The sequence below is a fragment of the Maylandia zebra genome, linkage group LG23 (assembly GCF_041146795.1).
Source record: "Maylandia zebra isolate NMK-2024a linkage group LG23, Mzebra_GT3a, whole genome shotgun sequence".
NCBI lineage: Eukaryota > Metazoa > Chordata > Actinopteri > Cichliformes > Cichlidae > Maylandia > Maylandia zebra.
In genome coordinates, this window is record NC_135188.1 from 27376082 (window position 1) to 27401066 (window position 24985).

The 24985-nt window shown below is 42.2% G+C and overlaps 1 protein-coding gene across 5 annotated transcripts in view; it reads right to left on the minus strand.

The window, feature by feature from the left end:
• zeb2b (zinc finger E-box binding homeobox 2b) overlaps positions 1 to 24985 on the minus strand; it is a 99827-nt gene that overhangs the window by 16783 nt on the left and 58059 nt on the right. For 3 of the 5 annotated variants that reach the window (XM_014407648.4, XM_014407642.4, XM_012922463.5), the window contains exons 3-4: positions 9523 to 9777; positions 2990 to 3058 (exon numbers count right to left, since the gene is read on the minus strand). In XM_014407648.4, the coding sequence (XP_014263134.2) occupies positions 2990 to 3058; positions 9523 to 9777 (324 nt within the window). The remainder of the gene's footprint in view (positions 1 to 2989; positions 3059 to 9522; positions 9778 to 24985) is intronic. The other 2 variants (XM_023152367.3, XM_076880028.1) reach the window with 1 other exon arrangement.

The following is a 24985-nucleotide window of genomic DNA, read 5'->3' on the forward strand; positions in this document are numbered from 1 at the left end:
GTGGAAATGTGATGAGGATAGCCACCCTAAAACATTACAGCCGTGCTTTGGGGAGAATGCATCTAAATTACTGGGCTTGCTTGTCACGCCACGTCGGCTAAAACAAGAACTGTAACTTAATCCGAACAAAAGTCGGGAGATAAAGGTGCTACCATGAGCCTTGAAAAAACCTTCACTGACCTAATTTACTCAAATAATTTTTTAAAAAAAGAGCCTCATATACATACACATACAGACAAGCCTGGTTTAATCAGCAACAGAGCCACGTTTCTCAGTATCGACTTTCACATATAAGGTCAATCAAGAGGCTGTGGCTTTTGTTGATTCTGTGTTGAACAGATTACCAGGGCCAAACCACAAAAAGAGAAGAAAAAAAGGGAAAAAAAGGGCGAGAGAGGAGAGAGAGTGTGGGGGGTGGGGGCGGGGGGCATGCTTTGCCATAGCTGAGCTGAATGAATCTTAAGCCAACCAAAGTGCTGAGGCCACACAATGCATTTTCTCAAATTATTTCCCAGTCCCTTCTCTTCAGGGAAACTCTTAAGCTGCAGCGTGGAGATAGCTGCCTCCTAAACAACAAACCGGAGCAAAAAGAAAATCAGCAGCCTTCATTAGTCAAGGGGATGGCCGACTTTCAAAACATCACACGTACGCGCGCACACATACTGTTTACAACCTGGAGAGATCCTGGAGGATGTTTGGTGACCAAAAATATATATATTTTTAAAAATCCTCACAAAACAAAAACAACCAAGTGACATCTCATCAGACTTCACCCCCGTTAATTAGGCTTTTAGACTGCGAGCCAAGGTGAAGTTTAAAGAGCGATTTGTTAGACCGTGATGACTTTGCAGGCCAATTTGCGAAAGGTCAAGGTAGTACATATTTGGATGTCAAAAATGGCACCGAAATGTCATCGGTGCCAATGGATCGCTTTTGATAACCGTGATGGCATAATTCTCAGTCTTCTCATTAGATGATTCTTTGTAGCTTTGGAGGAAGTGCTAAGCTAATTGTGATGATTGACTGATGATTGACTGGGTGCGGCTCAATGCAAGCAGTTCCTGGACTTAAAGCTGAAAAGCTTCAGGGTAATGAAACATGGTTTACTTTAACATTCAGCTGATGCAAGCGACCAAGCTTCTATCGTCAGGAATAATAAAATGAGGACATATTCTGGATGAAAAAACATACATGCAAAGTGTTTCTTTAAGGAGAAAACGACCAGCTTTCTTTCCAACGGACGAGGAAATCACCTGGATCAAAGTGTGCTTTGGCATCGGGGGACGTGATCAAACTGCTCATGTCTTTAAATGAAATCACATGTGATCTAGTGGCGGGGAGCTTCCACAGCGGTGCCACAGTATTGTTTCCAAAAGTCCTTTAAATGGAAAACATTTGCTGGGCTTGAATTTCCAGAACATGAAGAAGGGGAGAGGAGAAAAGAAAGCGAAGAGGAAAACACCAGCAGAAAGTAACGGTAATTAAAGCTGAAGGGAGGATTTTGATTCAGGGCTGCATGGTGTTCTGCGGGGCGAGTTCGGTTTACCATAACGGCGTCCGAGGCCAATTGTCAGGGTGGCCAGGATGATATCATGGAAGGGAGGGTATGTGGCGACAAATCAGCTTTGGTGGCTTAATGAAAAATGGCAGATCGTGTTCGACTCCACCAGAAGAAACACTTAGCTAACTGGGAAAGCTGAAAGTAGCATGTGTAATCAATGGTTATTAAAATCAAAATCACTTCAGCTGCCTATAAACATACACGGGATTGCCTCAGTGATCACTGAGTCAGCAGAGGAAGATTTCCTTTTAATTACAGCGCGCAGTTTGTGGATATGTTTGCTTTGTTCTGTTCAGGAACTCCTCCAGGGACTGCAAAAAGCTAAAAAGGCCTGTATTAACTTATTAACATTCACCAGGCCACCAGCACCCCATTTAGGTTTGATTTTTCTTTTATCCACATGTTAATTAGGCAAATTTTCACAAATTGGAAACCCATAACTCTAGCTCTAGATCAGTTGGCAGTGACCTGGTAGATCTTAAGAGATTCAGGTTCTGTGGTTTAGTGGTTATAACTATTACAACCTTTTATGTTACAGCCAAATTTAGTCTAGTTTTAAACCCAGTTTTGACTTGGAATTAGTCATTTTGACCCCATCAGTCTTCAGCAGGTTATCAATAAACCGTTAAGGTTAGAATTACAAACTAGTGACCCTTCAAATTAATCAAATGTCTTACATACATTTTGGCATTACAGTTCTTCTTTTTTGAGATTATCCAACTGAGTATCTAAAACAGGCAGAAGTGCCATCAAAGGGCTGGATATTAGCTGAAATCCAACCCCACTGAAACAAGCCACATTCAGCCTGATGGCACATCAAAGACCTTCTAACCTCTTAACATCCACCAGGTCACTAGCAACACATCTAAGAAGGAGGGATTTGTTTAGTTTCAATCACTTACTAAATAGTCAATTTTTCATAAACTAGAAACTACAAACATATGCTTAGCCTAACACTAGATCAGTAGTCGGTAGTTTGGGGTCTTTAAAATGTACAACTTTAGCTGAATTTGAACCCAGTGTTGGGCGTGAAATGGTCATGTTGAACAGTTCACTTTCAGTTTGAGAAGCTCTTAACATCTACGAGGTCCTACAAGTTGCAGCTGAGCTGCTGGAAGTAAGTTTTTAACCTCTTAACATGACCTGCTAGATGTAAAGATGGTAAAAGACAGTAAGAGAAAGAAAACTAAAATATCCAATCCTTGACGTAGAGGTAGAGAACCCTTACCCTATATTTCGGAGTTAAAAACAAAGGACTTCCATTATTATGTTTATTTGTTCCAATAGGTTAGAGTACTAATCATCAACGATAGGGCTGTCAGACCTTAAAGACTTGCAGACTGACAAAGAAACATGCACGTAAGGCACCAGACAAGAATGGCTTAATATGAAAGGTTTGACACACATACAGCAAATATCTGAACTCACCTGTACCGTTTCCAACTGTCTGCAAAGTGGTATCAGGCCCCAGGGTGTCAAAATCATCTTTTATTTCATCTGCACAAAAACAGAAGAAGAAGAAAAAGCAGAGAAGGGAGGGTGAGTACCTCGATGTACCATGCACGCTGACAAACGCTGACAATGAGGCCTTTAAGAAGAAGGTATGGTGAAACCAATAAAGGCACCGCTGTGCATCGCAGTGCACCACGGCTTTATTCAGCATGCTTAATGAATGCTATCATCTGAGCCAGACAGAGACTTATTTACCTTTAACGTGACAACAAGCGGCGGGGGAGGCGAAGAAAGCTTCAATCGCCAAACAGAGCGATTAAATACAACACGGAACACATCCACCTGAGCAATCATAGAGCTCCAGCCAACACGCAGGCTGAGCTTATTACTCCCCGGCTGTGACGCCGCTGCAATCCGCTGCATGCAGGATCACGCTTGTTTTTTATCATATGTCATTTTGGTGGATGCTTTTATCCAAAGCAGCTTGGAGTATTGTGAGCGCGCACATTTTTGTGATTCACCACAAGCCCTGGCAGAGACTTAGTAGTGCCTTGCTCCGAAACTAAAAGGAATACAACCCTTAACCACAAATTAAGAGTTTTAGTTGCACAAACATTTCTCCCGGGCAGAAATAACCTCATTGGTTGGGGTAAACCTCAGGTGGGTGGAGTCAGAAAATAAATAAATTAATGTTTTCTGGTGAGGTATGAAGCCCGACAATACAGAAAAACATGTAAAACAGGCGGAAACTATTATTTCAAAGCCTCGCACACACGATACTGAAGGGGAAAGTGCATTTTTAACCAAAAAAAAGACACACATTTGATCTGCCCTATTTACCACTTTTCCAGGCCTTACAGGCCTTTGAATATTCCTTATTCTACAGCAACCTATCTTGATTGAAAGCCTTTCATAAAAGCCTTTTATTTGAAAGTTATCAAGCAATATTCCTCAGTCTCTGGCTAGATTTTAGGCTCTAAGAATCTGTGGCTTTCCTTTTTTGGCTCCACCTACTCAAGCCTGACCTCAGCTATTCAGATTATTCCTTCATCTCAAAGAAACCCTTCCTCGGAGAAATGTTGGTTTAAGCAGGACAAGTTCTTACTGCCAATCAGGATAATGGCTCCCGGTCTGTGCAGACGGGGAGATATTGCCCTGGCACAGGTGAGGCGACAGTAAATAAAGGGTGGATTGACAAGCTCATAAACAAACCCTCTTTTCCACCTCCACCTCACGGTCGACAGGAGGACAGAGACTTGACAATCAGCTTAAGAAGTCCCTGGTCCCTCCTTCCTGCCTCGTCAGTAAAAATTAAATCAAGGTGCTTCCGAGAACATGAGGCCTTTGTCTTAAAATAAAAAACAAGAACAAAAAACCTGCATTGTCTTCTTTTCACGCATCTGTTCTTGCTCTGCTGCTCCTGCAAGGAGGTTACAAGCGTTGCATTGTGAGCATTTTTAATTTTTTTTCCCAGATGACAGCAGGATCCGATGTATCGGACTATCCCTTGGCTATTAAAACAGGATGAGCGCCTACATAAGAGCAACCTGGCTCAGATAATACAGGAAAGGTGGTGGGTGTGTTGTTGATAATAATGTTATCCTGCTTACATTGCTTTGCACAAAAGCCAGAAGCAAAAAGAGTTTTTATTTGGAGTTGGAAACAATGGGCTTGATCGTTGTGGAATGCTTTCTAAGGCTTGCAATTCGGGTTTGCTTGAAATTAGAGATTTGGCTTCTGCGGTGAAATGATAAATACCCCTGTCAATGGCTTCAGAGAATAATGACAGACTCTTCTGCAGGGGTATGTCCTAGTTTAACTTTCCCCATGCTGTACATTTGATTGCACGTCTGCCAAACAGCATCAAAACCACAGTCGCACTATGGGAAAATAAATGGGTTTTAAAGAACATAAATTAAAGCTACAACAAAACAAAACAGATTTAAAAAAATACTTCCACCACAGATTAAAATATACCCACAAGTATCAGATATCAGAATGTAGAAAAGCCTCCCCCCACCCCGTCCACCCTTTTGTGCTTAAAACTCCCTCACATTTCTGTGTCCTCGTAGGCACCGTGTTTGCGTTGGGTAATCAAATTTGACTGCATACTTTTAGTCTGACGCAAGGGGATGACCAGTGGGATTTACTGGCCCTTCACTCTCCCCTATTTACCTTGGAGAACTTTTGTTATCTGTGGTCTAAAGGGAGGGACGGCTGCTTCCAGTAGGAGGTAGACTAACACCACATACACCTCTCTGCTATGGCCTCTGGGACACTTAAATACATAGATCCATGCCAGTGCTGAGCTACATTCAAATGGGCCAAAGTGCCATTGCAGTGAGTGACAGTGGCTCATTGCTCTTTTTAACTTTTTCTGTTTACATATCGCACAACCCTCTCTCAGAGAGACTCAAATTAGTTTCCTTGTTTTAAAACTGGTACTAAAAAGGCATTACATTGAGTGTAATGCCTTTTTATTCTATTTAGCGATGTATTTATAACAATTTAATCATTATGTTAAGTTGTGCTTTTTCCCCCGACATGACAGGGATCAGTAATAACTGTTACTCCATGTTGTTGTCTAGCTATTTCATTTGTTAATCCACATTTTTAGCTTGCAATTCAAAGTGACTGCTAGCCATACTGTTAAATAAAGAATTTCCAAATTTATTTCCAACCAAAATTTGCAATTTTAGTTCACTGTTTTAAGTGTATATCCAAAGAAATTATGGGCCAAACTGGACTAAAACCATGAAAATATCTTTAAGTCTCTTAGCTATTTCAAACAGTTATCTATATTTCTAATACCCTGGCAGCTTTAAAATCTTCATTTCTCTATTCATAATTTTAAGTCTTTATTTCAATTGTTATTTATACTTTTACTAAAAAAAATCATTGTCTGTAAATTCTTAATTTTAGCTACCTATTTCAACTATTGTCCACAATTTAAGCTAACTGTTAGCTATATTATTAGCAAAGCTAATAAGCTAGCCAGTTCAATTATATTTAGTTTGTAAAATAAACTGTATTTTCTCGTTTTTCATATTAGCTGGGCTGGGCACAGAATATAGAAACACGCCCTTGGCAATGGATGGGAATTATGATTAGTGTCATTGGCTGGGAATTGCTGCCTTAAACTAATAAAAACGTCCAACATTAGTGTTATTAGCTTCTGTTTAGAGAAGAATTCTTAGAAAAGTGAGTTTATCCTTGAAAGGGAGCTTAAAAATGTTACATTATGAAAACAAAAACTGCAAGTAATGTCAGAAAAGCAAAAGAAGAGAGGCATCTGATTTCTGCTGGATCCACTTATACCACAAATATGTGCCTATTCTTGGTCATGGAAAGCGTCTTGGATGAAAGTGTCCGCTAAATGGTGGAAAAGTGTGTTTTGTTAGCAGTAAATCACTGAAGACCTGAGGCGGTAAGGTACACACCTCCTTGAAGAGTGATGTTGAGGTTTGAGAGCCGACTCTGGACTCAGGAGGAGTCCAGACTACCTTTGGCCCGACTGTAATTCCACCTATTTTCATAGCAGCTCAGATGCTGTTTATTTTGAAAACATTCCTGTTTTTATGGCCGGTCACCGCAGTCACAGGCGCTTTAAAGTTCTGCCTTTGTGCATTTAGCCTCATTTATCCTGAATCTGTCATGTTTGAGTCAAGCGCCTAATAGTTCTGAATCTCGGAAACAAAACAAAAGTGGCAGGATTAAAGGTTTTAGAAGGCTAATGCAAAATGGGATATTTTTAGACTTGTCAATGGCAGATACTCTGTTCCATCGCTTCAAAATTGAGCATTTAGCAGCCAAAGAACACAGTGTTTTCCTCTGAATTTTATTCTTGGCAGGATGGATAGGCATCTAAAACGCTATGGGAAAGTCCTGGACTGCAGTAGGTGTTTAAATGACAAATTAATAACTGCACAACTCGATAGATGTGCAAAGAAAACAAGAACCACTGTTTGATCGAAAACAGAAGGCCAAATTTGGCTAAAAAAATATATATTTTCGTTTTGTTTTGTTTGCAAACAACACAAACATGAAGCAAACAGCGCTGCTGTGAGAAATCCCCCTGACCCCCCACCGACGGCTGGGAGAAGGGGTTTAAAAAGGGCAATGGGGGGAAGACAGGTGATTTATTTGAAAACGCCTGTCAGTGATAATGATGTCATGCTTTCCAGCACATCGTGTCCAGCCTCACTGTGGGATTAAGGAATGTCAAGGACAATGCCAGACACAAGACTCTGATTGTGCGGTGGAATCAGACGAGGCTCTGCGATAAACTTTTTCTTTCTTACATGCTGTAGTTGTGTCTGGGAGAGTCACCTCGGCTGTTTTTGCCCCGTACAGTTTCTATTTGGCTCGAATATTCCCAACCCTTCCCAAGACCTTCATTCAATCACGCTTCCAAGACCTGTGCAAAAACTCTCGATAGGGGAGTGACGACCAAATCAGTCCGAGTAGGAAGGAGGGAGGGTGCTAACTTATCTCAGGCCTGAGTTATGTGCTGAGGTATCACTGTAGACACTTAGGCACCGCGGATGTTAAAAAAAAAAAAAAAAAGAAAAAGGCAGGCTGGGAAACACAGCACCCGCAAGATTGGGAAAGAGACTCCCAAACGCTCTAATGAACTTGACTTGCTCTCCGAAATATGTCAGACGCTTTATCACACAAGAAGCATATTATCTGGGAATTGCAACATAGTTGAATTACAGACATTATGGCACCGCAGGTCTTTATCAAATAAACAATTACCGTGTGCAATGACAGCTTGTTTATCCTTTATCTTGATTTATTTACCAAACTGTCTTTTCTTTCTTCCACCCCTTAAGGAGGCAATATGAACGGTTATTTAGGAGAAGTGAAAGTTGATACCCGCTAAGTTTTTCCCCCCCTTATCCCTAATAAATGTGCAATTTTCCCCCATATTAAAATTTAAGACTGCTGAATGTTCCCCCGTTTTTCGGCACTGTGCACAGCTAGTTCATTAGCAGAAATGAATAGCAAAGCCCAGCTCATTTAAATGGGCTGTCTTACATGACTTCTCGCCATACTCTGTTCCTGTCACATGCTTCCAAGAATCATTGACTCTTATTATACATGTAAATGGCTATCATAAAAATAAAAATTTCATTTAAGATTGTTAATGACTTTTTGCAGCAGTCTGGCTTCCTTTAATGATTATACCCTGCCCCCTAATTAAAAGTATTTATCTTTCAAGCATCTGTGACTGGGGCCCCTGCAGAAGGAGTTGCTCAAACAAAAGACAATAAGTCAGTCAAGTTGGGGTAGGTATCACCTGCCTGGGATTAGGCAGCTTGTTAGGGGCGAGACGAATTAAGCAGCATCAGTCACTGCTGGACGTTGCTGAAACACCATAAAAACACCCTAAGATTTCATTTCCTGCAGCGCACAGGCTTCTTCCCCACTCCACCTCCTCTTTATACATTACTGTAAATATTTTTTTGTTGTTTGGCTTTTCTCTAAGCGTGAACCAAATGGTCTCTGCCGCTCACAGAGAAACTGTTTATCATGTCTGTCTGCTGAGGGAGCGTCATCGGGGCTTCACCGTCAGACCTGGCTCAAGCATTGTTTGCAAAACGCTCCGTGGCGTTTGTTTAAGTCTGCTCGGGCACCAGATGGGTGGGGTTTACAGCATAAGATGATACCACAAGTGGCAGGATGAGCACACATTCACTATAGAGTATCCATGAGTGAGCTTAGTGGTAGTTTTTCTGACTGACAGCTCACCTGAACCCCACACATCTGGTAAGAAAAGCCAAGAGTTCTTATGGTTCTAAATCTTCCCAACCCCAACCCTAACTCGAAACCTAAAAAAATCTAAAATCTAATTTTTGCTTTATTAAGTCTTGGCAATCAGGGTACAAAGAAAATAACCATCCTAATTGACCAAAATCAACCAAACTTAACATTTCTTCTACAAAAAAGCCCAAAACATAGGCTGAGGGTAGGGAAGGTGTTAGTGTTACCGCCTATAAGAACTTAAACCGCAAAGGGTTAAAAGAACATGGATGTTTGCATGATTTAAAATATATTCTTCTATCATCTTCTGATATTTCTAATAGTGCAGGTCACGTTTCTCAAATAGTGGATATCCGAGTTTGGAATAAACACCCCCATATGTTTTCTTTGTCATTTCAGGCAACAGATTGCTGCCTGTTTAGGAACCTCAGTGGGCAGATCCACAACTGTTCTAGTCAACAAAACCTAGACTGAAAGCCAAGCAGAATTTAATTAGGAAATCATCAATTTGCCGTTTTGCCAGCTTTACAAGCTCAAGAAAAATCCAGCACAGAGTTACTTTGGGAAGTCACAGAGCTTATCCGCGATCACGACATCAAGCTGATGCCATTCTACACATCTGACAACTGCCAAGGCTCATTTTAAAGTGTCCCATTAAGGTTGCCTGTGCAAGCTGCTTTGCAACCCAACTATTACCAAACTCCTACAGTTGACATGACTGAATTTACTTGTTCTACACTCACCAGTACCGTCCACGGAAGCACTCAGCATGTCATTGTCGGGCCAAATGTGCTCCACGCCGCTGTCCCTCATCTCGTCGTCATCGTCGTCCTTGTTCAGCAGGCCGTGTCCCTCGATACGTGGCGAGACCTCAGGGTTGGTGAGGCTGGCCGGGCTGCCGGTTCCGTTGATCAGAGGGTCTTCCTCAGACACTGGCAGCTTGTCTTCCTCCTCCGTCTCTGATCCGGTCTCCACCACATTCTCGTAGTTGAGAGCTGTGATACAAAGGAAGAACAAATTTGGTCAGTACAGGAAAGCACGGCGGAGAAATAATGCAGTTCTCTACAACTTCTTGTGGACAGATGAATCTGACGAGGGATTTAGACCAGTTTTGGAAAACTGAGGTCTATCCGCAGATTAAAAGGATAACCCCACATTACTGCTCAATGCAAGGCGTAGGCCCCTTTTTCTTTTGGTGGGTTACACCCCAATTACAGCATCCATGGCTGGAATTTGTGACTAAACCACAGCGGTGGGCAGACAGCTGTCGAGGAGATACGAGCCAAAATAGCCACTAATTTTCAGCCGTGCTCACATGCCTTGGATGCCAACGAGCTGCACCTTTCAGGATGGCTCTGCTCCGGAGCATACCGCTCACATTTGAGATGCTCCACATAGCACGTACAATATTACAACTGTTGTTGCTATGCATACAAAAGGCTTAACCTATAGTGATTTAGATTATTCACTGCATGTAGCCCTCGGATGTCTTCACATTTGCATTGCCAGTGAACCATGAACATTAATATAAATGTTTCCTAACATATTAAAATATAAAAGCATGGCAGCGCCTTTAGGCACATACACACACACACATTCAAAACTCCAACAGCAGGGCTCGCCCAGTTCCACAACACCCAGGTCCCAGACATATGCCTGCATTTCTTAAAATAGACGGCCTGTAAATAAGGGCTGTGAACTCAATCAAAGGTGGCTCTCGTGCAAATTAGTCACCACCATCGGCTGGTTCTCAGCGAGTACGCGCCACGGCGTAAATCACTGCAGAAAAGGGACGTCAGAGGACTTATTGGAGCAGTGCAGATGGATGGCATCACATGGGGACACACCTCATTGGCAGCTTGTGCAAAAATGTTCTGTGGTGAGAGCCAATCATGGGAGGGCCCAGAGTCTGAGCCACCGAAGTGAAGAGGTGGAGGCTTTCGTTGAATTTATGTTTCCGAGTCATAAAAAAAGCCTTAGTGAGCCCACAAGTCAGCAGAGCTTCGGTGAAAATCAATAGATTTATATCTTGTTTGTGGAAAATATGCAGAACTCCTCACATTGTGACCCTGCGAGGAATGAACAAGCTTAATTAAGGCGGTTTTTATGCCAAAGTTATAGCTACAAGTGTCCCTGCCTCTTGAACTCTCTGAGAATCAGGAGTGCCAACCAGATGAAGTTCATGCACGGCATTTCTGAAAACGTTATACATATCAAAAGATAAGCCTCCCCACATCTCCTTCTGACACGTCTCTGTGCGATTGACTGGTCTGCACTTGCCTTCAGCGAACAACTGCACAACAGGTGCAAATTAAAATGAAAACAGGGCTTTCAAACGTGGGAGGGGAGGCAGTTGGGGGTGGTGGGCAGGGGTGGCAGGCAGGCAGAAAGTGGGGGAGGAGATGAGGAGGAGGACGAGGAGGAGGGTGGGAGTGCGGTGACCTGCCTCGAATACCAATCGACGGAGGAAACAAAACCTTTTCAAGAGGTGTGATCACAAGGGTTTAGGCAAGTTCAGACTCAGTAATGCTCCTTGGGGACGACAAAAAAGGCAACCGAGGCAGGAGACCCACGAGTGGAGAGAGACGTTAGGAGTTCCTGGGTGGTCCACATCCACCTTGGTACAATTGATATTGTGCTTTTATTTGAAAGGTTGGATTGAAAGAGAGCCGTCTCTACCTGTCAAACGTCTAGACGTCTGAATGAGATGAAAGTTTGCCAGACTTAGAAATCTCTTAACTTAAAAATTGTTGGAATTCACCTCTCTGCGCCCCTTCACCCCTGAAGTTTTGAACTTTCCTCAGCAATGTCCCATCAGCTCTGTATCCCCCTCCTCCCCAGCTTGCCGAGGAGGGGGCAGCAGCACAGGATTGGTAGAACAAAAGGCCAAGAGGCTTGGGAAGCTATCAACCCGTTGCTGTGAACCTGATCTCTGGATGCAGATTCAATGACGGCCGGGCAGGGGCCGGCTGAATGAAATTATCTAAGGCTGGACAGGTTTTAAAGGGCCTATTCTTCCCTAATAAAAGGAGCTAGGGAGCTTCTTTTTGTTTAGCAACACATCCACCGCAGCAATGCACACCGTTCTGACTTCCCACATAAGGAATGAGGGAGCGGAGCAAACTTTTCAGGGCAGGACTGAGAACACCGGACCTCAAAGTAAAGCAAAAGAAAAAGAAAAAAAAAGAGAGAGGAGCTTTCTTTTTTATTTTTGACACCAGTTTATGTCTCCTGCTGCTTTTTCTTATCTCTCGTGACGTCTTGTCCTCAAGTTTCTGAACAAATTTAAACACGGGGGCGTTGAACTGTCTCCGTGGATGCAATCTTCCCCGAACGTCAGCTGTCTCCTCCGCATTCAACGTATACCTCCAAGAAGGCAAAATGACAGTGGGGTGCTCGTCAAGTCAAACGCGCAGTATTAACGTCAAGAAAGCTGCCATTGTTTAGGTGCCACTGCTGACAAGAGCCTCTCCCTCTCTGAGCATGAAGCATCTATTGGTATTGTGTCAAGCAACAAAGTAATTCTAACCTACTAATATTTCGCAGGCAGTTATTTCATCCCCCTCCCCGAACCTCACTCTTAATCAGTCTTTTGTGTTGCCGAGGAGAGCGAAAGACAAAGAAAAGATAGTGTTTACTTCTCCAGTGCCTCTCCTCTTCTCTCCTTTTCTTACCTTAAGTGTCATCCTTGACAAAAGCAATTATGAACGACGTTTCGCAAACTGTTGCCGCTACCTGTTTGCTTTCTTCTACTCCTCTTAAGGTAAATTGGGGGGGGGGGGGGGGGGGGGGGGGTTCTTCGACTTGCGTTTTTGTTGATAATTAAAGTGACATGTGTAGCAGCGCAATTCTTGTTTAATATCAGGTTTTAAGCTATCTGACATAACCCTTTCACAGTCCCAGCATTATTCTGTCACTCACAAAAAAAGTACAGAGTGAGGACTAATATTGATTAGTACGGCTGGAAGCATCAGCAATGACAGCCTGAGAAAAAAATCAAGAGTGCAAAGGGACAAAGTCTTATTAAAATCTCATCATTTCTTTGATAAAGTCAGGGAGGAAGAAAAAAAAAAAACAATGGCGCAGGCAATTCTTCAGCTGTGACAGTTGCACTCTGCAGACACAGAGAAGCCCGTGGAATTAATTTAGTCCAACTCTAACATGATTGTATTTACAAAGCTTCAGGTTTGACAGGGAACGAGTAGCTCCAGTGATCAAAACACGCTTTTAATGTTGGAATCACAATTGACTCCTGCACACAAAAAAGAAAGAAAAAACCCCACCAAAGATAACAGTTGTCAGGCCACATGCTGCGTTCAAAGATGCCCAAAGTCACTTGGAGGAATAGGCAGCTACCAACTTGCGTCTTTGATGTTGACCGCATGCATCTGTTTGTCGGAAAACTTTTGCATATATGATAAGTCTGTACAAGCCGAGCGTGCTTGACACAGAATAAAAAGTCAAAAAAGGAGCTTACGTTTAATTGTGACTTCATCACAAAAAATACATTAGTGTCTAAGTACTTAAACCTAACCCCTAAAATCACCCAAATCCTACATTTGGCCTATTTTTAACATAGAAAAGTGGTTTGGGCTCCTTAAATAATAGAAATCAGGTTGTAGCGACACATTAACTCTTTGATGACTTAGACTTTGGGCTGGAAATTGACTTTTTTGGTAAAAGGTAAACAACTTTTATTGTATGTCAGATGGAATGATTATTTTCTTTTAAATCATTAAATTATTTTCTAATTTAATAAAAGCAAAAAATGAGATATGATTGTCTACAAGGTTGCAAATAGGTTCAGAGCTGTATTTTGGGTCATTAGTCGTTAAATCTAACTCTTAAAATCATGCAAACCCATATCTGTGCCTCATTTTAAGCATCAAAACTTGTTTCTGCTTCCTTAAATATCAGATATCTGATTGTAGCATCAAGTTAAATGAAGCTGGGTTACAACAAATCAAGAACATTTCTCTTCAATGCCCAAGTACATTAGGTTACTCTATGCCATAAAATCCACCCTCCTATGCTCTAAAGCCCGAGTTCAGAGGTGTTCCACTTGCGTTCTGCCAAGAAAAACCACTTCACAATGCTAACAGGTATAATCACATTTATTTAACAATCCCAAAGTAGTCATCAGGTGCCCAGAGGAGGCTGCGCTAAAAGCCCTTCCTGCTGGAGTCTCCGAGCCAGAGAGGAAAAAGAGCTCTTACTGTTCGGCAGGCCAACGGTGGAGGTGATCGCTGCGGGGAGAATGACTAACACCCACGTTCGCGCTCTCACGCTAACCCCGGCTGACTTTTTAGTCAAGTGTCGAGGCTTAGCTCCAGGTGACACGCTCGGCCTCCTACGCCGATAATGAGCCAGGACATTCTCCCTATTGGACGATAACTGCTCGCGCTCGCTCCCTGTCTCATGAATGTGAGCCAAGCGGATCACCTGGATGGCTGGGAGGGAGATGGGGAAGCAGGGGCGCTCTGTTAGTCAGAGTGTGTCCGTGTTTGTGTGTGTGTGGGAGGGCATTAAGGTGGAAGCGAGGTCGCTGCCTTGTGGCTACCGCCAGCAGTAGTGGATTCTCGCGATGACCTTTTGTCTGCCATTGTTCCTGTCTGCAACAGTTTAAGCACTTCCTCGGGTAAGTCTTACTCCTGTCTGATGGAAAGCTCACACCTACAGCGAAGACGGTTAAATCTTATTTTATACATATCCTTAGACAGACTTTAAGGCATTTTTTCTGAAATAAAACTCAAACTGGGCTAACAGCGCTCCTTAAAGAGGAACTATTTTATAGATTATTTCACCTTTGTGTTCAAAACAAGAATACACCCTCCTTCAGTCGCTAAACCAGAGCCACCCCAACCCAAATCAGGCCAGACAAAAGGATAGCAGACATGTTTGGATATTTTGTGCTATCTTGTCTCAGTATAATGGTGTGATCGAGCACAAGGGGCAAATCAGGGCCAAGTCGGTGAAAGGACGGTGGCAGAGGGCAAACAAAAGCTCTGAAAGGAGACAGAGGGGGAGAGTGAGGGGTGAGGGCCGGAGAGAGGGGAGGGAGAGACGATGAATGGTGAAAACTCAGTGAAGTGTAAACGCAACCTGGGAGTGTTTGTGTGTGTGCGTCTGTCTGGGCACTGCATGTGTGCGTCTATAGAGAGGGGGAGGTGTGCTGCTGCAAAGTGAAGTAAGTGACGGATATAAGTTGCTGGGGACGACACCTTTAGGTGTTTAAGAGCTAATTTTGAGTCAGATTTATGAGCAAATAGCAGTAAAAGAAGTCACTGTCGAAGCTTAGTAAGTTAAAGAAAGTCTAACTGTGGACATCCAGAGTGAGGCAAACAAAATAAACTCCAAAAACTGCGACGTGATGAGAGTTTTGACGGAATTTAAATCATTCTGCTTGCAAGAGAGTGAAACGTAAGAAATACTGCACTGTTTTCATGCCAAGAAAAGCCTCCCAGCATGAGCGTTTTTCAGGAAATTTGCTCCGACTAATGTGTCTGATAAGTCTTGTTGACCAGATGACATTAAAGCATTGCAAAAAGGACCGATTGCGGGGTTCAAATGAGGCAATCGTAGCCCTTTTTTCTTTCGTGTTTGCAGTCGTTTAACTTTAATACGACAGCACTATAGCACGATAGCGTAGGTTGCCCCGAAAACAAACGACGCTCATAACTCGATTGTGCATAATTAAGCTGAGATTACAGAAGGATTTTTACACGGAGACACATAAGGGGGTAAAGAGGCCACCAAATGGCAGATTTTCTTCCTCTGTTAGAGACTACCAAAGAAAAAACTCGCAGCATCGATATTTGTGGCATCTTCCGACCCATTGGACTGCGTCGAATCGCCGCTGGGTTGTGTCCACGAGGAGCCCCTCGCGCAGCCCTGACTCTAATTCAATTAAAGCGCCATTTATTTGCAGAGGAGGCCCGAGCAACAGGCTGGGGAGGGCGAGGGAGGCACAGAAAGCTTCAAGGTTTGCTCAACAGCTCAGAGGTCCCACCTTTGCCGGGTCCTGCATGGATTCACCATCTGTGCCCACCCCGCCCCTTCCTCCTCCTCCTCCTCCCCCAGTTCACACATGTTCCTGCCTCCAACAAATGTTCGAAGAAGTAAACCTCCCGTCCTTCCCCCCACCGCCTGCCTCCTCTTCGTCACACAAGCCAAAGAAGAAGAATAAAAAAGACACACAAAAGCTTCCCCTGGCTGCCCTCAGGACTCCCAGGCCAGGAGAGTGGGAGGGAGGATTCAGAGAAGAAGAACAGAGGAGGGAAAGGTTGGGAGGCAAAGGGGAAGGATGAGGAGAAGGGGGAGGTGGTGATGGAATATATATATATATCCATACATATATAAAATGTTTTCTCGGCACAGGTGAGCTTCCCCTTCGTCTCCTCACGTTACCTGACACTCGTCAAGCAACGGGAAGAAGGGGGAAAAAACGGTTAAAATTAGAAAATTTAATTTATTTGATAATTTCCCAGAATAATTAGAGTTAATATGGGTTAATTAATATGCAAATCTCTCAGCAGATGTTCAGCAGCGAGGCTGCGCACGGCTGAGGAAAAACAGCCCCCTTCTACTTTCTCCTGCCTGGTTTTGGCTGTCAGTTATTGGGCCGTAATTACTGTAACTAACCAAACACACACACACACACACACACACACACACACACACACACACACACACACACACACACACACACACACACACACACACACACACACAGAAGGGGGAAAAAAGAAAACGTTTGCTGGGTGAACTGCTTCCAGTTTTGGAGTCGTCACAGGCAAAGCAGGGCTTCTTACACACATAAAGGGAGACCATCGCTAATTTCCCCTCCACTATAAAGGCCCTTTTTAATGCTCGGAGCTGAATGAATGCAGCAAGTGCTTTAAACTATTTGAAATTTGCGGGGCTTTTTCTGTGCGTGCGGGTATTAATGTGAATTGTAAAGAAGAAGAAGAAGAAGAAGAAGCATCAGTGCAGGCAGCGACAAGAGCACCTGCGGGTTAATATGAAGAAGGAAACACAGCTAATAAAACAGATGTGTGGAGCCGCTGCGAGCATAATAAAGAGACGGACATGTTTACACGCGTGTCTACAGCTGAGCCGAAACACAATGATCGCACGTGGATTCAAACCAGAGTATGGACAAGTACCAGGGCCACGCTAGGGAAGGACTTTCGGTGTTACTGTTTGTTAGAAACAAAAAGGAAACAAATCAGAAGATGTGATGTTATTCCCACATTTGAACTTTTAGTCCATCATTATTTTACGTACTTTTCAAAAACATTTTGTGGATGAGTTGATCATGTCCTCCTCTTTTCATCTTTATTCTTCGAACTTTCCATCGTTTTTTGTTTACTCTACCTTTCTCCTGTCTTCTCTCCATCATTTGTAGTCCCATTATTAAAACTTTTATTTACTTTTTCACGTTTTCTCGACACGCTCATCACATCTTCTACTTTTCGTCTTTGTTCTCAGCATTTCTCCTTTATTTTAAAAGTTTTAACTACATCTTCCAACATTTTGACTTTATTGTACGGTCAAGTTTCAGTCTTGATATTTTAACTTATACTTCACTTTGTTTAAGATGTTGATTTTACCCTCTGCTCAACTTTTTGACTTTATTCTCAAACTTATTTTAACTTTGTTCTTAAAAAATTAACTGTATTTTTTAACATTTTGATTTTAATCTACTTTCCAACTTTCTTCTTCTTTTATCTTTCTTCTGAAGTTTTGATTTAATTTTCCTACATTTGTGATTTTATTCTTGACATTTCAACTAGAATCTTGAAAATTATGGTATTTTTTTTCAGTATTTCAACTTTATTTAGGCTTAAATTATACTATATAACGGTGTCATTTTCTTTCTGACTTTGTTCTTGATATTACACCCGTACTCGTCATTCTCTGTAAGCATTCAGAATTTATTCTCAAAATTTTAACTTTACTCCCAATATTAAGATTTTGAATCTTTATTTGTTAAACTTTATCAACAAGTCAGTTTTGCAAAATTGTTGGTTTTATTAGGAAACATTTTAAATTTACTCTTAATAATTTAACTGTATTCTAAACATTAACTTCAATTCCAACTGATTTCTCTACATTTTGTTTCCACTTTACTTCTGATTTTATTTATTTCTCCTACTTTTCAACTTTATTCTTGACACCTCTCAACTTTAATCAAAAAATTATAGCTAGTTATAATTAATATTTCAATCTATTTCTTGAACTTGATTCTCATTAAAATGAAAAATAAAATAACTAAATTCTCCCTACACGTTTTTTTAAAATTATTAACAGGAACTATGCCGTGCTTCTTAATATGAAACACTTGCACTGAATATAATGCTGGATTTTTTCCATTTTTTGACACAAATATCTGCACACTTCTTACATAACTTAACAACTTGCTAATCAGAACTTGAAGAAAAGTGCCATCTATTCCTACATGTTAACAGTGTAAAAACATGCTGTTTCAATTTGAACATCTCTGAATCCTGTGCTGACTTTAATTGAGCTCCGACGGCTGACAGTAGAGTGGCTGGGTCTTTTTTAAAACAACTTATTGATCAGCTTACCAAAACAATAATCAGGAGATTGTTTGGTAATGAAAATAATCACCAGTTGCAGGTCCAGACTGAATACGTCTCCCTCTCTCTCTCCCCCTTGTTTGTATTCTTGTGGGAGGAGGAGAGAGTTACCTTTAATAGAAAGATTTAATTCATGAATTCTTCCCTGGGGAGGGAGGAAGAATATAAGAGCCTATCTCGGGGTGCTTGCCAGGGTTCTCCTGTGGTCAGCTCTCTCCAATAATAATGTGTTTCTGATAGCAGCTGTGTGTGTGTGTGTGTGTGTGTGTGTGTGTGTGTGTGTGTGTGTGTGTGCGTGTGTGTGTGTGTCCATGTGTGTATGTGTGTGCATGCCACAAGCTGAGACTTTTATCTAAATCGTTCCTCTTTCTCTCTCTCTCTCTCTCGGTGTCCACTCCTCCTCCTCCTGCCCAGTCTCAAAGGGACACTGTGGCTCAATGCCATGAGTCCACGCCCCACAAAAAACACACATGCACACACACACACACACACACACACACACACACCTTTGCACAGCCGCAACATGCATGTATAAAAATAGCGTTTTTAAATATAGACAAACATGTTAGCACACACTCAGGTGGAGGAATCTGCTGACGGAGCCTTGGATCAAGTTGGAGGTGGGGGTAACAAATTGATAGAGGCAGCCTTCTGTTATCAGGTCTCCCTGTTTAAACCTGACTTCATCAAATGTGTGTGTGTGTGTGTGTGTGTGTGTGTGTGTGTGTGTGTGTGTGTGTGTGTGTGTGTGTGTGTGTGTGAGCCCCAGGAGAGCTGGTGTGGCCTTGCAGTACTTTGTGCACAGTGCCACCATGATAACACATCTGCTTTGGGTTCATCTGTTTATGAATCACTCTTATCTGCCCTGCAAGTGTGTGTGCGTGTGCTTGTGTATGTGTGTACATTTGCGTTCCTGTGTACCCAAGTGTGTGTTTCTTTGTAGGCTCGTGTTATTGTGAGCATTTACACGGGAGGAAAACAGCGAGACGAGGAGGAAGGTGGCGTTTTATCAAGTAGCAAACACACCTGAATCCGTTACAGGCCATATTTGCATTTTTATGATAATACAGGCCAAAAGGGCAGCAAAGGGTAGCATTCAGTACGGTACGAGGCATTAAAGTGGCATTTAAGGTGCTTTCTTTGATTTGCGAATTTATCAGGATTACTCAACAGGTTTGAACAACATTTTTACCAAAGTTAGAGATTAAATATTAGCTAACTTCCATGATCAATAAGATTCCAGGAATCCCTTAAGAATGAGAAAAAGTAAAATACACAACTGCTTAAATTGCAGTGGGATTGTTGCTATGGCAAGATTCTAGAATGTCAAAACAGACCGAAGGAAGTATTCTAGAATGTTGCTATGGTCACAGGCAAGCAATTTAGACTGGTAATGGAACATTCCGCCCATTAAAGTGAAAGTTTTTTTTCCAAGAAATTGGTAAATAATTTGAAAACGCTAAATTTTAATCGCACATTACATACTCAAGTCAGTCATTTCCAAGTTTGAAGAGTATTTCTATGACAAACTGGTGCTGCAATAGGGTGAATTTGGTCTCCATTATGTATGTAGAAATACATTTTTAAGAATGAAAGGAAGAAATCCCCCAGTAATAAACTTAAAATGAATACACTTTGAAAGAAAATGGGCATTTTTCTCTGGAAACAACTATTTACAGGTCAGAATGTAAAGAAACAGGAAACTTGCTTTGCAGCTTTTCTGAAGCTCTATGTTCATATACAAATAGGCTCATATCTCAAGCCTTAATAAAAATCTGTAAACCCTAAAACAGCGGTGTTAAAAACACTCCTCCATGGCTCTAATACGCAGTGACCTTCAGTGCAGGCAGAGACATTACAAACAACAGGAAACAGGGATGAAACAGCCTCCTCACAACACCCCGGGCTGCCACCACGTGACCCGTCGCCTCCTGTCAGGACAGGTGCTGTGACACCTTTCCTCACACCTAAGAGGAAACCCTTTCCCTCGCAGCACGGAAAGCCAAAAAAACCCCAGCAATTCCTCATCTCTGACGGCTCCCACGTGCCTCAGTTTAATAAAAAAGAATCTATAAAAATAAATTACTCGCACTAAGTATATGCAAATTCAAATGTAAGCAATCATTGCAAAATTAATTTTGCCAGAACTGATTAAAAGCTTTAATAAATCTATATACAGTATTGCGCCAATCTGATATTGTAAATTTATTACGCTCCCTGTAAGATTAATTAGAAAGCGACGGTAACATATTGCACTGCCAGGCCAGATTACTGTACTTTTTTGTTAATAATAGTTAAGCAGAACCTGAGCTGTAATTACCGGCTAACGGGAGCTTTTTGATGCTGATTTCATTCACCGTGAGGAAGGAGAATGGGGATGCGGTGAAAGGAAACAAAAATGAAGGCGTCTATTTTGGAGGAATTAATCACGAGGCTTGAAGTTCATCTTTTAATATTGCTAAAAATTCCAAAAGCTGGAAAGCTGGAGGACTTCGTTTTGTGGAAGAAGTCGTTTGGTCTGCGAGTTGAGCAATTGTTGCAAAGGTTAGCAGTTGCAGACCTAGTTGGGCAACACTTTGGGGGTCTGAAAAAGAAAAAAAATGTTGCAAAAAAAAAAAAAGCAGTAAAACATCAGTCTGGTTCATTCTGCTTGCATAAAAGTGTCTGAAGTAATCTCTCCACCCCCTCCAACCCTTTGACAACCAGCCACCTCGCTGCTAGAGACACATCACCGTGGTTACTCCTTTCACCTTTCTCCTCAGACGACAAAACTGTCGCACTGGCCAGATAGCAGCAAGGGGAAAAAAAGCACAACACACACACACACTAACACAACAACCGGTTTGATCTGGCCAAGGTTGTTTTGCATTCTTGTCCACAGCGATGGGGCCACGGCCGCGTTTATCTCAGCAAAACAGCACCTGAGAGCGAAAGCGAGCACTTCTCAGTCCTCAAAAGCGGCAGCGGCGGCAGAAAGAGAGAGAAAACGCTCCTGTGAAATATTTCTTTGAGCAGAGTGGGACCTTGCGCAGCCATAAAACTGCCAATCAGCAGCTGTTTAAAGGTCGATCTGTGTGTGCGTCTGTGTGTATGAGTGTGTGTGTGGAATGAACAGGGAGCTCAGATGGACTAAAGAGATCAGACAGGATGAACCGGGAGGGTGGGGGGTCCAGGTGAGGGGCCACCACGTTAAAGCGAGGAGGAGGTTTGAATCTGCTTCTTCTTCTGTGGTTGAAGCCAATCTGGGGGCCTGGGGCCTCATTCACATGGTAATGAGAGTGTAAAATCACATCTGTTACCCCCTCACACACACACACACACACACACACTGAAGCTCTTTGTCACCTGAATAGCATCCCCACCAGGTATCAAATAAGGACCAGGAAATGGGGAAGTGTGTGTGTGTACATGTGTGTGCTTGTGTGTGTGTGTGTGTGTGTGTGTGTGTAACGTTCCCAGCGGGCAAACTGGGCTCACCCCACACACACACACACACACACACACATAGAAGAGGTGGCCTGGACCCTTGCAGAGAGGGAAAGCCCTCTGGAGAAAGGCAACTCTCTCTGACACTGTTACCAACTTCCCAATTAGCTACTAGCCAGCCACAGGGAGGAGAGAAAAGAGGAGGTGGATGAGGAGGAGGGGGGGGGTGTTAGGGTTTGGGCTGACAGGGGCACAGCTTATTGTCACAGCAACTACCTGAGCGTCCACAACCATCTCCTAGGGGCTCTTTTGTGAGGTGATTTCAGTTAAATCTCAGCAGCATTCGGTGCCAAATATCTGGCTCGGTAGCATTAGAGGTGCCCCTGTAACCCAAAGGTCACGTGATGATCCCCTACAGCTTGTCTGCTAGCACCTTATGATATAATAAGCTGCCCTTAAGCGTGACAAAGACCTACAAAATCATAATTAGGAATGATAAAAGCTGGTTAAATGGGACCTATTGTGCTTTTTCTTATCTGGTTTCTCACACTGTTGAGATCATGCCAGGTTACCGGTCTTACTTCCAGGCTAAATAAACACATAAAAGTGCTCTAAATATGCTGTTTCTGACAGTTTTCTCTCCTCTTGGAACTTTATGACATCAGAGAAATCATATAACCCTAGTATGGTCATCTGACAGAAGCCCCATCCACCTGCTTGTGAGCGGCAGCCAGTTAAAAGAAAGTTGCCTTCTGAGGGGAGGAGCCATAAAGGCTTGTTTTGATTTGTAAATCATGCAAAGCATGCTAATAGCCCAGGAATAAAAAAAAAACAACAAAAAAAAAACACAAAGCTTGAACTTGAGGTGAAAAAAATGCTTATAAATATATATTTACAGCCTTCCTCAATTGATTTTAGCTCTTATTTTGATTTCCAGTTGAATGAGATTTTGCACACCTTCATATGTGCAGATCTGTGTGTGTGTATGTGTTAGATGGTGCCAGCGGCAAGGTACGCCAGGTGTAAGACAGTAGCTAGATGACACAACTTAACCTCTCTCTCGATCTCGGTAAACGGCGCAAACAGGCAGCGCTGAAGTCGGAGGGCCCCAGAGCCCATGACTTACACATGACGTGGGTGGGTGTAAACAGGAGCAGATCGAGGCATTTTGTTTCCTTTCTTCCCTCTTGCCAGATGCTTTTTTTTAATGTTGTACCTGTCTTTCTTATCTAGCTGCAGGAGGGCGAAAGCTACACTTTTAATTACATGGTGGGAGTAGAGGGTGGAAGCAGGCGGTAGCAGTGGAGGGATGGAGGGAAGGAGAAGGAGGGAGGTGTGTGTGTGTGTGTGTGTGTGTGTGTGTGTGTGTGTGTGTGTGTGTGTGTGTGTGTGTGTGTGTGTGTGAATACCTTGGCCTCTTTTCAAAACACCTTAATAAGGGAGCTCAGACGTTAACGGCAAAGTTCAAAACAGCAACAGCCTCGATGTGCACAGGTGAAAGCCATTTATTTGATTAGCTTAGCAGTTAACAGCAAAATTAACACCTTTTCTGACTCCTCAAAGCAACACCAAACTATATTTTGTGGACACAGATGCGCAAAAAAAATCCTGCAAGATAATTGGCTAAAAACCCAAGAAAGACAACATCTAAGAAAGTTATAATATTTCTAGTTATATTTTATATATATATATATATATATATATATATATATATATATATATATATATATATATATATATATATTTTTTTTTTTTTTTTTTTTTTTTTTTTTTTTGTTAATTTATGTTGTAATTTATGTTGCATGTAGCACCTTGGTTCCTGGAGGAACGTTGTTTCGCCTCACTTTGTACTGTTAAACTGTATATGGTTGAAGTGACAATAAAGCCAACTTGACTTGACTTGACTTGAGGTATTAGGCTGTACTTCTAATCCTACCATTAATCCCTAGATCAAAAAATACAAGCAATGAAGTAAAGCCTTGTGCTTTCGCTTTACTCGATGCAGAGAAAAGTACAACGGTTAATTCTTGTGGTGCATTTCTTACTGTAACTACATAAGTTGTGTGGTCACTTCATTAGGTATACCTGTTCAGCTGCATTTTAAGGCAGAAATCTGATTATCCAATTATGTGCCGGCCACTCAGTGCATTTAGGGCATGGTGACATGCTGAAGTTCAAACTTAGCATCAGAATGGAGATGAAAGGTGGCTTTGAATCTGACGTGATGAGAATTTTTCTGCGTCACCCATCTCTGGGGTTTACAGAAAACTGGCCAAAAAAGAGAAACTACCCATCGAGCAGCAGTTTTCTCAAGGAGAAAATGTCTTGTTGAAGAAGTCAGAAGAGAATGGCCAGACTACTCGGTCAGCCAAGGTATGCAGAAGAGCATCTCAACAGCAGCAGCAGACCACACTGTCAGCTAAGAACAAGAAATTGTGACTACAATTCATGAAGATGGACAACAGAAGATGAGAATTGGACTCTGATGAGTCTCAATTTCTGCTGCAACATTTAGATGGCAGGGTCAAAATTTCAGATAAGCATAATAATCGCATGGATCTATCCACAGTCACCAGATCCAACAGAGCACCTTTGGGATGTTGTGAAACGGGAGATTCTCGTGTCAATATGCATCAAAATCTCAGAGGAATGTCTCCAGCACCTTGTTGAATCAGTGCCATGAAGAATTAAGACAGTTCTGAAGGCAAAAGATGGTCCAACTCGGTACTAGCAAGGTCAACATAATAAAGTGGCTGGTGAATGTATGTGCTTCTTAAAGTCACCTCCAAACATGATATTTTCCATCATAGATGCAACATAATATCTCCAATCAAATTTCAGGTACTGGTAAGGTTTCTCGTGGAGAGAAGTACAAACAAAGGTCACAGTCTATGCAAAAATGAGAATTTCCTACTATAGGCTATGATTGCATACACTCACCCCCATGTGTTTATGAATGTATATGTATATAGGGCTTACATAATTGAGCAGCTCCATTGGCATGATGTGAATGGCTGAAACGCGGGCACACACACACTCACTCGCACACTTGTGGTATACTGTAAGTAAAAAGGAAATTTTGATCTAAGGCTTTTCCCCCCACCTACCCTTGGGTTCTGCCTCCCCGTGTTTCTGTCAATCCCCTGCTTTTTTTTTTTTTTTTTTTTTTTTTGATCAG